This window comes from Oncorhynchus keta, chromosome 1 (genome assembly GCF_023373465.1).
Source record: "Oncorhynchus keta strain PuntledgeMale-10-30-2019 chromosome 1, Oket_V2, whole genome shotgun sequence".
Lineage (NCBI taxonomy): Eukaryota > Metazoa > Chordata > Actinopteri > Salmoniformes > Salmonidae > Oncorhynchus > Oncorhynchus keta.
The window spans coordinates 91,033,071-91,052,136 of NC_068421.1; the positions used below are offsets into that span (position 1 = coordinate 91,033,071).

Consider the following 19,066-nt stretch of genomic DNA (forward strand, 5'->3'; position numbering starts at 1 on the left):
ATACTATAAGTGATGTGTGGCTTGAGGACTAGATACTATAAGTGATGTGTGGCTTGAGGACTAGATACTATAAGTGATGTGTGGCTTGAGGACTAGATACTATAAGTGATGTGTGGCTTGAGGACTAGATACTATAAGTGATGTGTGGCTTGAGGACTAGATACTATAAGTGATGTGTGGCTTGAGGACTAGATACTATAAGTGATGTGTGGCTTGAGGACTAGATAGGACTATACTATAAGTGATGTGTGGCTTGAGGACTAGATACTATAAGTGATGTGTGGCTTGAGGACTAGATACTATAAGTGATACTAGATACTATAAGTGATGTGTGGCTTGAGGACTAGATACTATAAGTGATGTGTGGCTTGAGGACTAGATACTATAAGTGATGTGTGGCTTGAGGACTAGATACTATAAGTGATGTGTGGCTTGAGGACTAGATACTATAAGTGATGTGTGGCTTGAGGACTAGATACTATAAGTGATGTGTGGCTTGAGGACTAGATACTATAAGTGATGTGTGGCTTGAGGACCTAGATACTATAAGTGATGTGTGGCTTGACAAACAATGGCGTTTGAACTATAAGTGATGTGTAATAATTATAAGTGATGGTATAAGTGATGTGTGGCTTGAGGACTAGATACTATAAGTGATGTGTGGCTTGACAGATACATAAGTGATGTGTGGCTTGAGGACTAGATACTATAAGGATGTGTGGCTTGAGGACTAGGGGACACACACATGTGTGTGGCTTGAGGACTAGATACTATAAGTGAGGTGGCTTGAGGACTAGATACTATAAGTGATGTGTGGCAGGACACTAGTGATGTGTGGCTTGAGGAGGGACACACACTATAAGTGATGTGTGGCTTGAGGACTAGAGGAAGGGGACTAGATACTATAAGTGATGTGTGGCTGGGACTAAGTGATGGTGGCTTGAGGACTAGATACTATAAGTGATGTGTGGCACACAGTGATGTGTGGCTTGAGGACTAGATACTATAAGAGGTGGCTTGAGGAGATACTATAAGTGATGTGTGGCTTGACTACTATAAGTGATGTGTGGCTTGAGGACTAGTACTATAAGTGATGTGTGGCTTGAGGACTAGATACTATAAGTGATGAGGACTAGGTGACTGTGTGGCAGACACTATAAGTGATGTGTGGCTTGAGGACTAGATACTATAAGTGATGTGTGGCTTGAAGGGATGTGTGGCTTGACACAGATACTATAAGTGATGTGTGGATACTATAAGTAAGAGGAAGGGATACTATAAGTGACACACTAGATACTATAAGTGATGTGTGGCTGAGCACTAAGTGATGTGTGGCTTGAAGGGATGACAGATACTACACAGTACTATAAGTGATGTGTGGCTTGAGGACTAGATACTATAAGTGATGTGAGGACTAGATACTATAAGTGATGTGTGTGGATACTATAGAGGGACTAGATACTATAAGTGATGTGTGGCTTGAGGACTAGATACTATAAGTGATGTGTGTGGCTTGAGGACTAGATACTATAAGTGATGTGTGGCTTGTTAAGAGGGAAGGGTGTGGCTTGACACTATAAGTGATGTGTGGCAGGACTAGATACTATAAGTGATGTGTGGCTTGAGGACTAGATACTATAAGTGATGTGTGGCTTGAGGACTAGGTGACTAGATACTATAAGTGATGTGTGGCTTGAGGACTAGATACTATAAGTGATGTGTGGCTTGAAGGGATGTGTGGCAGCACTAGATACATAAGTGATGTGTGGCTTGTAGATACTATAAGTGAAGACTAGGTGATGTGTGGCTTGAGGACTAGATACTATAAGTGTGTGTGTAGATACTATAAGTGATGTGTGGCTTGAGAGGGAAGGGGTGATGTGTGGCAGCACTAGATACTATAAGTGATGTGTGGCTTGAGGAAGAGGATGTGTGGCTTGAACTAGGGTGACAGGACTAGATACTATAAGTGATGTGTGGCTTGAGGACTAGATACTATAAGTGATGTGTGGCTTGAGGACCTACCTACAAACAATGGCGTTTGAACTTGAGGTAATAATTCTATGGTAAGAGGGAAGGGGACACACACAGTGTGTGTGTGGTAAGAGGGAAGGGGACACACACAGTGTGTGTGTGGTAAGAGGGAAGGGGACACACACAGTGTGTGTGTGTTAAGAGGGAAGGGGACACACACAGTGTGTGTGTGGTAAGAGGGAAGGGGACACACACAGTGTGTGTGTGTGTGTTAAGAGGTTAACACGTTTTGTCTCAACTCCTTCAATATAATAATAACAAATGGCAACAAAGCAAATGGCAACAAAGCAGCATGTAAACAAACATCCTCTGTAAACAAACATCCTCTGTAAACAAACATCCTCTGTAAACAAACATCCTCTGAAAACAAACATCCTCTGTAAACAAACATCCTCTGAAAACAAACATCCTCTGTAAACAAACATCCTCTGAAAACAAACATCCTCTGTAAACAAACATCCTCTGAAAACAAACATCCTCTGTAAACAAACATCCTCTGAAAACAAACATCCTCTGTAAACAAACATCCTCTGTAAACAAACATCCTCTGTAAACAAACATCCTCTGTAAACAAACATCCTCTGTAAACAAACATCCTCTGTAAACAAACATCCTCTGAAAACAAACATCCTCCCCTATTTGCAGCCAGGGGAGTCCTACTTCAACCGCAGCTCAATTACATTCGTAAAAACAGAGAGAGAAAGAGTATATTTTGGTTTAAAGATTAAATTCAGTGACTGACATACCTTTCCCTGTGGGTTCTGTCCTTGTTATTCCAAGAGGTTAGGATCTTGTCTCAGGCCATTACTTGGGCCACCCAAAGAGCATGCGGTTGGGTGAAATAGTGAGAATAAGTGTCTGTGGGTGACACAGTATTCCACTGGGTCCCAGGGAATAATTAATTCAATAAGAAACCCCCCTGCTCTGTTTGGTGTTAATATCTCAGTCGTCCTTTTCCCTTAACGGCTATATTGTTCTATCCGTATATCCATGTCAACGTCCAAAGAAAAGGCTGTTATGTGGGAGTGATTTAAAAACAACATTTAAAACCACCTCCCTCATACACTGGTATTAGACCATTGTTCTACTCCTCTCCTGTCTGCGTGTGTTTAGTGTTGCGTTGCCCTATCATCTGCTGACACTGCCTCACCCCACAAAGACAGGGCTACTTCATCATCAGGCTACATAATGGAGTGATTTCAGTGCCAACAGAAATTGTATTTGAATTCAATATTAAGTCTATGCAGTTTCAAATCATGAAATATATCATATCTTTTTAATTATGGAATGTCAAAATTGGTGTTGAAATCACTCCCTGTGTTAATACAGTTGGACTGCTACCGCACAGGGTCAGAGGGAGAAGCCCCATTGGCACTCCCTGTGTTAATACATCTTATCGTCTGGACTGCTAAAGAGTGTCAGAGGGAGAAGCCCCATTGGTGCTGAAATCACTCCCTGTGTTAATACATCTTATCGTCTGGACTGCTACCGCACAGGGGTGAGGAAAGAGTGTCAGAGGGAGAAACCCCATTGGTGCTGAAATCACTCCCTGTGTTAATACATCTTATCGTCTGGACTGCTACCGCACAGGGGTGAGGAAAGAGTGTCAGAGGGAGAAGCCCCATTGGTGCTGAAACATTTTGTACTTCTATTGTAGCTGTAAACATGATCTGGTAGCAGAAATGTATCTTACTGACGGTACAGAACATTCCATGCATTTACTCAGAAAGTACATGGGGAAATAGCAATTACACATTAATGGAGGTATGAATTACGTGTTCATTTCTTTGGTAGTTACCAGTTCTGTAGAATTCTACAAAGTTAAGTGCCATAAAAGTGCCATTGTTACCAGATACTTTCCTAGTGGGCCTAAATATCATGTTAACAGTTGAAACAGTCACTTAAAAAAAAAAGGTATTGACTACAATGTCTTGTTTTGCCTTTGCACCGGTTTGATGTTCTCAGTGTTTACAGCAAAACTTGGGAGGACAGGTACTGTAAAGACCAAACAGACAGAATGGCGTGCACATGACCTGACAGTTCAAGTAAATGTATTTGTTCTGGATTCACTCCAACTGTCCATGTAACCAGTTCAAGGTTCTGTGTGACAGACATGGTTGTTACTATCTGGCCAAGTTGCAAAGTCAGAAGCCCCGCCTAGTTCTACAATTCCTCTTTTTAAAATCGTATTTTAAACCTAACCTTAACCACACTGCTAACCCTATGTCTTACCTTAACCACACTGCTAACCCTATGTCTTACCTTAACCACACTGCTAACCCTATGTCTTACCTTAACCACACTGCTAACCCTATGTCTTACCTTAACCACACTGCTAACCCTATGTCTAACCTTAACCACACTGCTAACCCTATGTCTTACCTTAACCACACTGCTAACCCTATGTCTTACCTTAACCACACTGCTAACCCTATGTCTTACCTTAACCACACTGCTAACCCTATGTCTAACCTTAACCACACTGCTAACCCTATGTCTTACCTTAACCACAATGCTAACCCTATGTCTTACCTTAACCACACTGCTAACCCTATGTCTTACCTTAACCACACTGCTAACCCTATGTCTTACCTTAACCACACTGCTAACCCTATGTCTTACCTTAACCACAATGCTAACCCTATGTCTTACCTTAACCACACTGCTAACCCTATGTCTTACCTTAACCACACTGCTAACCCTATGTCTTACCTTAACCACAATGCTAACCCTATGTCTTACCTTAACCACACTGCTAACCCTATGTCTTACCTTAACCACACTGCTAACCCTATGTCTTACCTTAACCACACTGCTAACCCTATGTCTTACCTTAACCACACTGCTAACCCTATGTCTTACCTTAACCACACTGCTAACCCTATGTCTTACCTTAACCATAAAATGAGACCAAAAAGCATATTTTAGCTTTCATACATTTGTTTTGTTGATGTAGCCTATTTTGACTTTGCAGCTTGGCCATCTATGTCCTTCCTCCATTACACAAGCACATGCTATCAACAGGAAGTGAAACAAAACACTTGCATAGTTGTCTAAGAAAGGAGCAGAGGAGTGTGTTGATTATAAGTCATGAACAGAGAGTAGTAGGTTCCACTGGACACAAACTTTGGACCCATAAATAAAAAATTCAAAGTCATTGAATTTGGGTAAAAAAGGGAAGATAGGTATGTCGGTATAGAATGTGGAAACAACGTTGATTGTTTCCAGTGGGGAAAGTGCCCAGTGGGAAAAGTGTGTGAGGTACACTTGAAGAGTGTGTGAAGGCCGAGTGTACACTATGTTAGAGTGTGTTAGTTAGTGTCTTACTCACTCAGGCACTGCAGACCATGCTTTTTCTGCAGGGCCTTACTGCACAGTGAGCAGGTGGCACAGCTGGAGAAGGAGCCTGGCACCAAATTATGCCCACTGCTACTACTGTGATGCAGTTTCTCTTTCTCTTTGAGTTCCCTCTCCTTCCCCTTCTGCTGCTCTTTCTCTCGGTTCTTACCCTGCTGGGGGAACGAAAGAGAAACAGGGAGAAAATAATGTCAGCTTTCATCTTTGACACTGTACTTTTAATACTGTACTGTGGTGATTTGTTTTTTAAAATCCAACATAAGAAGTGACTGTATCATGGGGTAATATAACAGGACAACAGGGCTGACTTAGAAGATTAGGATGAAAAGAGACAGTCTATTCCCACACACTAAAATGATGACATTAGGATGGAAATGAACAATAGCTTTCACATCACTGACTGAAATGTTGAACACCCCGAGGATTTGATCCTTATAATTACATTTTTTATTTTTTTACCTTCATTAAACTAGGCAAGTCAGTTAAGAACAAATTCTTATTTTCAATGATGGCCTAGGAACAGTGGGTTAACTGCCTGTTCAGGGGCAGAACGACAGATATGTACCTCGTCAGCTGGGGGGTTTGAACTTGCAACCTTCCGGTTACTAGTCCAAACATGGGACAGTAACAGACTAGTTATTCCCAAGTTATCAAAAAAGTTGCTCAATGCTCACACTTATCATGCAAGCTCACACCACACCCTAACCAGTTGTTAATATGTTGAGTGTGTGTATATACACAGTACTAATATGTTGAGTGTGTGTGTGTGTGTGTGTGTATATACACAGTACTAATATGTTGAGTGTGTGTGTGTGTATATACACAGTAATAATATGTTGAGTGTGTGTGTGTATATACAGTACATCATGTGTTGTTTTGGTTCACCTTGTCTTTGTTGAATGAGCCAGTCATTCTGCTCCTAAGCGAGCTCAGGGTGCGCTTCACTTTGGTCCCCTTTTCCACTTTCTCTGTTCGGTCCTCTTCTTCCTCATTTCTACCAAGTAGAAGACAAATGACTGATGGCAGACGTGGCCCAAATGATCAATTAAATTACAAACTAATATGAAATTAATTTTCAGAGTAAAAGAAGAAATGTCAACCTCCATAAACGTGTAAACTAAAATGAGTGTGAAATCCTCTGGCCATGGACGACTTACTCGTTGGAGAGAAATTCATACCAGGTGACACTACTTCCAGTCTCCTTCCCCTCTGGCCGTGTGGTCCTCTGCCTGGCTCTGTGGAGGAGAAGACATCGGTTGGACAGTTACTCCGGTTCAATAACACAGCGCTTTACTATTGAGATAAACATTGAGCATAATAACAATAGGCGACTACAGCCTGTGGTCACGCTTCATCCAGGCAGGTGAATGTCATTCTCAGGTAAGTTCACAAACAGAGGAAAAGCTCTAATCAGGTGGCCATGCAGTTAAAGTGGCAGGGTGGCCTAGTGGATAGAGCGTTGGACTAGTAAGCGGAAGGTTGCAAGTTCAAACCCCCCAGCTGACAAGGTACAGATCTGTCGTTCTGCCCCTGAACAGGCAGTTAAACCCACCGTTCTTAGGCCGTCATTGAAAATAAGAGTTTGTTCTTAACTTACTTAGTTAAATAAAGGTTAAAAAAAAAGTTAAAAGTTAAAAACCAAAATACATCTTCATCACAAACTGTGTCACTGTGCAGAACCAAGACTGTCGCTGTACAGAACCAAGACTGTCGCTGTACAGAACCAAGACTGTCGCTGTGCAGAACCAAGGCTGTCACTGTGCAGAACCAAGACTGTCACTGTGCAGAACCAAGACTGTCACTGTGCAGAACCAAGACTGTCACTGTGCAGAACCAAGACTGTCACTGTACAGAACCAAGACTGTCACTGTACAGAACCAAGACTGTCACTGTACAGAACCAAGACTGTCACTGTGCAGAACCAAGACTGTCACTGTGCAGAACCAAGACTGTCACTGTACAGAACCAAGACTCTCACTGTGCAGAACCAAGACTGTCACTGTGCAGAACCAAGACTGTCACTGTACAGAACCAAGACTGTCACTGTGCAGAACCAAGACTGTCACTGTGCAGAACCAAGACTGTCACTGTGCAGAACCAAGACTGTCACTGTGCAGAACCAAGACTGTCACTGTGCAGAACCAAGACTGTCGCTGTGCAGAACCAAGACTGTCGCTGTGCAGAACCAAGACTGTCGCTGTGCAGAACCAAGGCTGTCGCTGTGCAGAACCAAGGCTGTCGCTGTGCAGAACCAAGGCTGTCGCTGTACAGAACCAAGACTGTCACTGTGCAGAACCAAGACTGTCACTGTGCAGAACCAAGACTGTCACTGTACAGAACCAAGACTGTCACTGTGCAGAACCAAGACTGTCACTGTACAGAACCAAGGCTGTCACTGTACAGAACCAAGACTGTCACTGTACAGAACCAAGACTGTCACTGTACAGAACCAAGACTGTCACTGTACAGAACCAAGGCTGTCGCTGTACAGAACCAAGACTGTCGCTGTGCAGAACCAAGACTGTCGCTGTACAGAACCAAGACTGTCGCTGTACAGAACCAAGACTGTCGCTGTACAGAACCAAGGCTGTCGCTGTACAGAACCAAGGCTGTCGCTGTGCAGAACCAAGACTGTCGCTGTACAGAACCAAGACTGTCGCTGTGCAGAACCAAGACTGTCGCTGTGCAGAACCAAGACTGTCGCTGTACAGAACCAAGACTGTCGCTGTGCAGAACCAAGGCTGTCGCTGTGCAGAACCAAGACTGTCGCTGTACAGAACCAAGGCTGTCGCTGTACAGAACCAAGACTGTCGCTGTACAGAACCAAGACTGTCGCTGTACAGAACCAAGACTGTCGCTGTACAGAACCAAGGCTGTCGCTGTACAGAACCAAGGCTGTCGCTGTACAGAACCAAGGCTGTCACTGTACAGAACCAAGACTGTCACTGTGCCAAGGCTGTCGCTGTGCAGAACCAAGACTGTCACCCACCCAGAGTAACCTAGCATAAGCGCATGCTAATTCCACACCATTTCACACATACGCAAACAAACACTGCAAAGGCCAGTGGTTTCCCCATGCTTCTATCCAGCCCTGCTCTGCTAGGCTATAGGATGGGATGGGGATGGGGGTGTATCAGGGCCAGCCCTGCTCTGCTAGGCTATAGGATGGGATGGGGATGGGGGTGCATCAGGGCCAGCCCTGCTCTGCTAGGCTATAGGATGGGATGGGGATGGGGGTGCATCAGGGCCAGCCCTGCTCTGCTAGGCTATAGGATGGGATGGGGGTGCATCAGGGCCAGCCCTGCTCTGCTAGGCTATAGGATGGGGATGGGGGTGCGTCAGGGCCAGCCCTGCTCTGCTAGACTATAGGATGGGATGGGGATGGGGGTGCATCAGGGCCAGCCCTGCTCTGCTAGGCTATAGGAATCGATGGGATGGGGGTGCATCAGGGCCAGCCCTGCTCTGCTTGACTATAGGATGGGATGGGGATGGGGGTGCATCAGGGCCAGCCCTGCTCTGCTAGGCTATAGGAATCGATGGGATGGGGGTGCATCAGGGCCAGCCCTGCTCTGCTAGGTTATAGGATGGGATGGGGATGGGGGTGCATCAGGGCCAGCCCTGCTCTGCTAGGCTATAGGATTCGATGGGATGGGGGTGCATCAGGGCCAGCCCTGCTCTGCTAGGCTATAGGATTCGATGGGTTGGGGGTGCATCAGGGCCAGCCCTGCTCTGCTAGGCTGTAGGATTCGATGGGATGGGGGCGCATCAGGGCCAGCCCTGCTCTGCTAGGCTATAGGATTCGATGGGTTGGGGGTGCATCAGGGCCAGCCCTGCTCTGCTAGGCTGTAGGATTCGATGGGATGGGGGCGCATCAGGGCCAGCCCTGCTCTGCTAGGCTATAGGATTCGATGGGATGGGGGTGCATCAGGGCCAGCCCTGCTCTGCTAGGCTATAGGATTCGATGGGATGGGGGTGCATCAGGGCCAGCCCTGCTCTGCTAGGCTATAGGATGGGATGGGGATGGGGGTGCATCAGGGCCAGCCCTGCTCTGCTAGGCTATAGGATGGGATGGGGATGGGGGTGCATCAGGGCCAGCCCTGCTCTGCTAGGCTGTAGGATTCGATGGGATGGGGGTGCATCAGGGCCAGCCCTGCTCTGCTAGGCTATAGGATTTGATGGGATGGTGGTGCATCAGGGCCAAGCAGGCCTCCTTGGTCTGTTTACTTACCCGTGGTACTGCTTGAGCTCTTGCAGAACTTTTTGTATCATCAGCCTAAGACAAACAAGACACTGAGACTGACAATGGGTCTGGGCCTGGGGGTAGCGAGCGCTGAGTGTCAGACTGAATGGATGTGTGATTTAGAGACACACACACATACATACACACACACACACATCTGCACGCATGCCTTCCCTCGCACACACAGAGCATACACACACACACACACACACACACAAACATACACACACAGACGCGAAGGGGCCATCTAAGGAGCTGGGAGAGAGAGGACTGGAGGAGGAACAGTCTGAAGACATACGACATGGAGCAGAGATGTCAAAACGGGAACAGGGAAAGCCCTGTAGACTCTGTGGGAGTTGGCTGCACTGAAGAAGAGGAGGGGTGGAATGCAGTACACAAACATACCTTTCAAAAAGGGATTTGTATGTAAGTTAATACAGCAAAGTTTCATGTAAATTACTCTACCTAAAAATAAGTACACAATGTCAATGCCGAAGGAAACAAAAGTTTACAGAGGTGTTGGTCTGAGCCAAGGAGAGAGAGAGAGAGAGAGAGAGAGAGAGAGAGAGAGAGAGAGAGAGAGAGAGAGAGAGAGAGAGAGAGAGAGAGAGAGAGAGAGAGAGAGAGAGAAAGAGAAAGGGAGAGGGAGAGAGAGAGAGAGAGGGAGAGGAAGAGAGAGGGAAAGGAGAGAGGGAAAGGGAGAGAGAGAGAGAGAGAGAGAGAGAGAGAGAGAGAGAGAGAGAGAGAGAGGAGAGAGAAAGAGAAAGGGAGAGAGAGAGAGAGAGAGAGAGAGAGAGAGAGAGAGAGAGAGAGAGAGAGAGAGAGAGAGAGAAAGAGAAAGAGAAAGAGAAAGAGAAGAGAGAGAGAGAGAGAGAGAGAGAGAGAGAGAGAGAGAGAGAGAGAGAGAGAGAGGAGAGAGAGAGGAGAGAGAGAGAGAGAGAGAAAGGGAGAGAGAGAAAGGGAGAGAAAGAGAGAGAGAGAGAGAGAGAGAGAGAGAGAGGAAGAGAAGAGAGAGGGAGAGGAAGAGAGGGAAAGGGAGAGAGGGAAAGGGAGAGAGAGGGAAAGGGAGAGAGAGGGAAAGGTTGAGAGAGAGAGAGAGAGAGAGAGAGAGAGAGAGAGAGAGAGAGAGAGAGGGAAAATAAGTTGCAACCTTCCAAGACACACTGTAAACATACATTTGACTGTTAACTAACTTACATATGAGTCTGTCCTTCTGCAGTGTGCAAGTTGGGTTCCTCTGGGTCCAGCTCCTCTGCAATACAACAGTAGCACTAAAACAATGGCAAACCATGTTATGGGCGATTCCATGTCAGCATGGCCCAAAAACATTTGGGGTATTTCAGATTGGTCTGGAAATTCTCACATTGAAAATGTATTGGGGGGGAGGATGTTTGACATGCTTTTTACATTTCTATCATGAACTATTTTTGTGAAAATCATGATGAAAGTGGCCATTTTAGGCTCTTTTTAGACCTATACAACGCCCGCGGTAAGACTCTGTGACCTGTGAACCCTACATGATACAGACGACATCTTGGTGTCCTACTACTGTAAAACTCTATGATGTGTGGACCGTACATGATAGAGACGACGTCTTGGTGTCCTACTACTGTAAAACTCTATGACCTGTGAACCCTACATGATACAGACGACATCTTGGTGTCCTACTACTGTAAAACTCTATGACCTGTGGACCGTACATGATAGAGACGACGTCTTGGTGTCCTACTACTGTAAAACTCTATGACCTGTGGACCGTACATGATACAGACGACATCTTGGTGTCCTACTACTGTAAAACTCTATGATGTGTGGACCGTACATGATAGAGACGACATCTTGGTGTCCTACTACTGTAAAACTCTATGATGTGTGGACCGTACATGATAGAGACGACGTCTTGGTGTCCTACTACTGTAAAACTCTATGACCTGTGGACCGTACATGATACAGACGACATCTTGGTGTCCTACTACTGTAAAACTCTATGATGTGTGGACCGTACATGATAGAGACGACATCTTGGTGTCCTTCTACTGTAAATCAAATCACATTTTTATTGTCACATACACATGGTTAGCAGATGTTTTAATGCGAGTGTAGCGAAATGCTTGTGCTTCTAGTTCCAACAATGCAGTAATAACCAACGAGTAATCTAACCTAACAATTTCACAACTACTACCTTATAGACACAAGTGTAAAGGGAAGAAGAATATGAACATAAAAATATATGAATGAGTGATGGTACAGAGCGGCATAGGCAAGATGCAGTAGATGGTATAGAGTACAGTATATACATATGAGATGAGTAATGTAGGGTATGTAAACATTCTATTAAGTGGCATTGATAAAAGTGGCTAGTGATACATTTTTTACATCAATTTTCCATTATTAAAGTGGCTGGAGTTGAGTCAGTGTGTTGGCAGCAGCCACTCAATGTTAGTGGTGGCTGTTTAACAGTCTGATGGCCTTGAGATAGAAGCTGTTTTTCAGTCTCTCGGTCCCAGCTTTGATGCACCTGTACTGACCTCGCCTTCTGGATGATAGCGGGGTGAACAGGCAGTGGCTCGGGTGGTTGTTGTCCTTGATGATCTTTATGGCCTTCTGTGACATCGGGTGGTGTAGGTGTCTTGGAGGGCAGGTAGTTTGCCCCCGTTGATGCTTTGTGCAGACCTCACTACCCTCTGGAGAGCCTTACGGTTGTGGGCTGAGCAGTTGCCGTACCAGACAGTGATACAGCCCGACAGGATGCTCTCGATTGTGCATCTGTAAAAGTTTGTGAGTGCTATTGGTGACAAGCCGAATTTCTTCAGCCTCCTGAGGTTGAAGAGGCGCTGCTGCGCCTTCTTCACGATGCTGTCTGTGTGAGTGGACCAATTCAGTTTGTCCGTGATGTGTACGCCGAGGAACTACTGTCCCGTCGATGTGGATAGGGGGGTGCTCCCTCTGCTGTTTCCTGAAGTCCACAATCATCTCCTTTGTTGACGTTGAGTGTGAGGTTATTTTCCTGACACCACACTCCGAGGGCCCTCACCTCCTCCCTGTAGGCCGTCTCGTCGTTGTTGGTAATCAAGCCTACCACTGTAGTGTCGTCTGCAAACTTGATGAGGTTTGGAGGCGTGCATGGCCACGGAGTCGTGGGTGAACAGGGAGTACAGGAGAGGGCTCAGAACGCACCCTTGTGGGGCTCCAGGGTTGAGGATCAGCAGGGTGGAGATGTTGTTACCTACCCTCACCACCTGGGGGCGGCCCATCAGGAAGTCCAGTACCCAGTTGCACAGGGCGGGGTCGAGACCCAGGGTCTCGAGCTCGATGACGAGTTTGGAGGGTACTATGGTGTTAAATGCTGAGCTGTAGTCGATGAACAGCATTCTCACATAGGTATTCCTCTTGTCCAGATGGGTTAGGGCAGTGTGCAGTGTGGTTGCGATTGCGTCGTCTGTGGACCTATTGGGGCGGTAAGCAAATTGGAGTGGGTCTAGGGTGTCAGGTAGGGTGGAGGTGATAGGGTCCTTGACTCGTCTCTCAAAGCACTTCATGATGACGGAAGTGAGTGCTACGGGACGGTAGTTGTTTAGCTCAGTTACCTTAGCTTTCTTGGGAACAGGAACAATGGTGGCCCTCTTGAAGCATGTGGGAACAACAGACTGGGATAAGGATTGATTGAATATGTCCGTAAACACACCAGCCAGCTGGTCTGCGCATTCCCTGATGCCCCGGCTGGCGATGCCGTCTGGGCCGGCAGCCTTGCGAGGGTTAACACGTTTAAATGTTTTACTCACGTCGGCTGCAGTGAAGGAGAGTCCGCAGGTTTTGGTAGCGGGCCGTGTCAGTGGCACTATATTGTTCTCAAAGCGAACAAAGAAGTTGTTTAGTCTGTCTGGGAGCAAGACATCCTGGTCCGCGACAAGGCTGTTTTTCTTTTTGTAATCCGTGATTGATTGTAGACCCTGCCACATACCTCTTGTGTCTGAGCCATTGAATTGCGACTCTACTTTGTCTCTATACTGACGCTTAGCTTGTTTGATTGCCTTGTGGAGGGAATAGCTACACTGTTTGTATTCGGTCATGTTTCCGGTCACCTTGCCCTGGTTAAAAGCAGTTTCGTGCGAATGCTGCCATCAATCCACGCTTTCTCGTTTGGGAATGTTTTAATAGTTGCTGTGGGTACAACATCGCCGATGCACTTGCTAATGAAATCGCTCACTGAATCAGAGTATTTGTCAATGTTGCGGAACATATCCCAGTCCACGTGAACGAAGCAATCTTGAAGCGTGGAATCAGATTGGTCGGACCAGCGTTGAACAGACCTGAGGGCGGGAGCTTCCTGTTTTAGTCTCTGTCTATAGGTTGGAAGCAACAAAATGGAGTCGTGGTCAGCTTTTCCAAAAGGAGGGCGGGGGAGGGCCTTATATGAAGTTAGAATAACAATGATCCAGGGTTTTACCAGCCCTGGTAGCACAATCGATATGCTGATAGAATTTAGGGAATCTTGTTTTCAGATTAGCTTTGTTAAAATCCCCAGCTACAATGAATACAGCCTCAGGATATGTGTTTTCCAGTTTACATAGAGTCAAATAAAGTTTGTTCAGGGCTGTCGATGTGTCTGCTTGGGGGGGAATATATACGGCTGTGATTATAATCAGAGAATTCTCTTGGTAGATAATGCGGTCGACATTTGATTGTAAGGAATTCTAGGTCAGGTGAACAAAAATACTTGAGTTCCTGTATGTTGTTATGATCACACCACGTCTCATTAATCATAAGGCATATACACCCCCCCCCCCGCCCCTCTTCTTACCAGAAAGATGCTTGTTTCTGTCGGCGCGATGCGTGAAGAGACCAGCTGGCTGTACCGATTCCGAAAAACTCTATGATGTGTGAAACGTACATGATACAGACAACAACTTGGTGTTTTTATACTCCTAATATAGTGTGCTCTAAACCAATATTGCTACATTCTGAAATACAATTTTCCACATGAAATGTATTCAACATTAAATCTCAAAAGTACCCTTTTATATGGTGTTCCTTATGGTAGTGTACACTATAAGGAGTATAATGACTCTAACGTATGGTAGTGTACACTATAAGGAGTATAATGACTCTAACGTATGGTAGTGTACACTATAAGGAGTATAATGACTCCAACATGTTGTTCTGTATGGTAGTGTACACTATAAGGAGTATAATGACTCCAACATGTTGTTCTGTATGGTAGTGTACACTATAAGGAGTATAATGACTCTAACGTATGGTAGTGTACACTATAAGGAGTATAATGACTCTAACGTATGGTAGTGTACACTATAAGGAGTATAATGACTCTAACATGCTGTTCTGTATGGTAGTGTACACTATAAGGAGTATAATGACTCCAACATGTTGTTCTGTATGGTAGTGTACACTATAAGGAGTATAATGACTCTAACGTATGGTAGTGTACACTATAAGGAGTATAATGACTCTAACGTATGGTAGTGTACACTATAAGGAGTATAATGACTCTAACATGTTGTTCTGTATGGTAGTGTACACTATAAGGAGTATAATGACTCTAACGTATGGTAGTGTACACTATAAGGAGTATGATGACTCTAACATGCTGTTCTGTATGGTAGTGTACACTATAAGGAGTATAATGACTCTAACATGCTGTTCTGTATGGTAGTGTACACTATAAGGAGTATAATGACTCTAACGTATGGTAGTGTACACTATAAGGAGTATAATGACTCCAACATGCTGTTCTGTATGGTAGTGTACACTATAAGGAGTATAATGACTCTAAGGTATGGTAGTGTACACTATAAGGAGTATAATGACTCCAACATGTTGTTCTGTATGGTAGTGTACACTATAAGGAGTATAATGACTCTAACATGCTGTTCCTTATGATAGTGTACACTATAAGGAGTATAATGACTCTAACGTATGGTAGTGTACACTATAAGGAGTATAATGACTCTAACATGCTGTTCCTTATGATAGTGTACACTATAAGGAGTATAATGACTCTAACGTATGGTAGTGTACACTATAAGGAGTATGATGACTCTAACATGTTGTTCTGTATGGTAGTGTACACTATAAGGAGTATAATGACTCTAACGTATGGTAGTGTACACTATAAGGAGTATAAAGACTAACATGTTGTTCTGTATGGTAGTGTACACTATAAGGAGTATAATGACTCCAACATGTTGTTCTGTATGGTAGTGTACACTATAAGGAGTATAATGACTCTAACGTATGGTAGTGTACACTATAAGGAGTATAATGACTCTAACGTATGGTAGTGTACACTATAAGGAGTATAATGACTCTAACATGCTGTTCTGTATGGTAGTGTACACTATAAGGAGTATAATGACTCCAACATGTTGTTCTGTATGGTAGTGTACACTATAAGGAGTATAATGACTCTAACATATGGTAGTGTACACTATAAGGAGTATAATGACTCTAACGTATGGTAGTGTACACTATAAGGAGTATAATGACTCTAACATGCTGTTCCTTATGATAGTGTACACTATAAGGAGTATAATGACTCTAACGTATGGTAGTGTACACTATAAGGAGTATAATGACTCTAACATGTTGTTCTGTATGGTAGTGTACACTATAAGGAGTATAATGACTCAACATGTTGTTCTGTATGGTAGTGTACACTATAAGGAGTATAATGACTCCAACATGTTGTTCTGTATGGTAGTGTACACTATAAGGAGTATAATGACTCTAACATGTTGTTCTGTATGGTAGTGTACACTATAAGGAGTATAATGACTCTAACGTATGGTAGTGTACACTATAAGGAGTATAATGACTCCAACATGTTGTTCTGTATGGTAGTGTACACTATAAGGAGTATAATGACTCTAACATGTTGTTCTGTATGGTAGTGTACACTATAAGGAGTATAATGACTCTAACGTATGGTAGTGTACACTATAAGGAGTATAATGACTCTAACTTATGGTAGTGTACACTATAAGGAGTATAATGACTCTAACGTATGGTAGTGTACACTATAAGGAGTATAATGACTCTAACATGTTGTTCTGTATGGTAGTGTACACTATAAGGAGTATAATGACTCCAACATGTTGTTCTGTATGGTAGTGTACACTATAAGGAGTATAATGACTCTAACATGTTGTTCTGTATGGTAGTGTACACTATAAGGAGTATAATGACTCTAACTTATGGTAGTGTACACTATAAGGAGTATAATGACTCCAACATGTTGTTCTGTATGGTAGTGTACACTATAAGGAGTATAATGACTCAACATGTTGTTCTGTATGGTAGTGTACACTATAAGGAGTATAATGACTCTAACGTATGGTAGTGTACACTATAAGGAGTATAATGACTCCAACATGTTGTTCTGTATGGTAGTGTACACTATAAGGAGTATAATGACTCCAACATGTTGTTCTGTATGGTAGTGTACACTATAAGGAGTATAATGACTCTAACATGTTGTTCTGTATGGTAGCGTACACTATAAGGAGTATAATGACTCTAACGTATGGTAGTGTACACTATAAGGAGTATAATGACTCTAACATGCTGTTCTGTATGGTAGTGTACACTATAAGGAGTATAATGACTCCAACATGTTGTTCCTTATGGTAGTGTACACTATAAGGAGTATAATGACTCTAACGTATGGTAGTGTACACTATAAGGAGTATAATGACTCCAACATGTTGTTCTGTATGGTAGTGTACACTATAAGGAGTATAATGACTCTAACTTATGGTAGTGTACACTATAAGGAGTATAATGACTCTAACATGTTGTTCTGTATGGTAGTGTACACTATAAGGAGTATAATGACTCCAACATGTTGTTCCTTATGGTAGTGTACACTATAAGGAGTATAATGACTCTAACATGTTGTTCTGTATGGTAGTGTACACTATAAGGAGTATAATGACTCCAACATGTTGTTCTGTATGGTAGTGTACACTATAAGGAGTATAATAGTATAATGGTAGTGTAAATAAAGGTGAAATAAAAAAAAAAAAAAAAAAATATATATATATATAAAATAAAAAAATAAAAAATAATGACTCTAACGTATGGTAGTGTACACTATAAGGAGTATAATGACTCTAACATGTTGTTCTGTATGGTAGTGTACACTATAAGGAGTATAATGACTCCAACATGTTGTTCTGTATGGTAGTGTACACTATAAGGAGTATAATGACTCCAACATGTTGTTCTGTATGGTAGTGTACACTATAAGGAGTATAATGACTCCAACATGTTGTTCTGTATGGTAGTGTACACTATAAGGAGTATAATGACTCTAACATGTTGTTCTGTATGGTAGTGTACACTATAAGGAGTATAATGACTCCAACATGTTGTTCTGTATGGTAGTGTACACTATAAGGAGTATAATGACTCTAACGTATGGTAGTGTACACTATAAGGAGTATAATGACTCTAACGTATGGTAGTGTACACTATAAGGAGTATAATGACTCTAACATGTTGTTCTGTATGGTAGTGTACACTATAAGGAGTATAATGACTCCAACATGTTGTTCTGTATGGTAGTGTACACTATAAGGAGTATAATGACTCTAACATGTTGTTCTGTATGGTAGTGTACACTATAAGGAGTATAATGACTCCAACATGTTGTTCTGTATGGTAGTGTACACTATAAGGAGTATAATGACTCTAACATGCTGTTCCTTATGATAGTGTACACTATAAGGAGTATAATGACTCTAACGTATGGTAGTGTACACTATAAGGAGTATAATGACTCTAACATGTTGTTCTGTATGGTAGTGTACACTATAAGGAGTATAATGACTCCAACATGTTGTTCTGTATGGTAGTGTACACTATAAGGAGTATAATGACTCCAACATGTTGTTCTGTATGGTAGTGTACACTATAAGGAGTATAATGACTCTAACATGTTGTTCTGTATGGTAGTGTACACTATAAGGAGTATAATGACTCTAACGTATGGTAGTGTACACTATAAGGAGTATAATGACTCCAACATGTTGTTCTGTATGGTAGTGTACACTATAAGGAGTATAATGACTCTAACATATGGTAGTGTACACTATAAGGAGTATAATGACTCTAACGTATGGTAGTGTACACTATAAGAGTATAATGACTCCAACATGTTGTTCCTTATGGTAGTGTACACTATAAGGAGTATAATGACTCCAACATGTTGTTCTGTATGGTAGTGTACACTATAAGGAGTATAATGACTCTAACATGTTGTTCTGTATGGTAGCGTACACTATAAGGAGTATAATGACTCTAACGTATGGTAGTGTACACTATAAGGAGTATAATGACTCTAACATGCTGTTCTGTATGGTAGTGTACACTATAAGGAGTATAATGACTCCAACATGTTGTTCCTTATGGTAGTGT

General features: G+C 43.2%; 1 protein-coding gene across 5 annotated transcripts in view; it reads right to left on the reverse strand.

Annotated features, from left to right (window-relative positions):
• Positions 1-19,066, reverse strand: part of arhgef18b (rho/rac guanine nucleotide exchange factor (GEF) 18b) — a 130,414-nt gene that overhangs the window by 91,585 nt on the left and 19,763 nt on the right. For 3 of the 5 annotated variants that reach the window (XM_052465457.1, XM_052465445.1, XM_052465438.1), the window contains exons 6-9: positions 10,829-10,883; positions 6,549-6,626; positions 6,277-6,385; positions 5,366-5,546 (exon numbers count right to left, since the gene is read on the reverse strand). In XM_052465457.1, coding sequence (XP_052321417.1) covers positions 5,366-5,546; positions 6,277-6,385; positions 6,549-6,626; positions 10,829-10,883 — 423 coding nt within the window. Of the gene's footprint in view, positions 1-5,365; positions 5,547-6,276; positions 6,386-6,548; positions 6,627-9,619; positions 9,676-10,828; positions 10,884-19,066 lie in introns of those variants that run through there. The other 2 variants (XM_052465440.1, XM_052465462.1) reach the window with 2 other exon arrangements.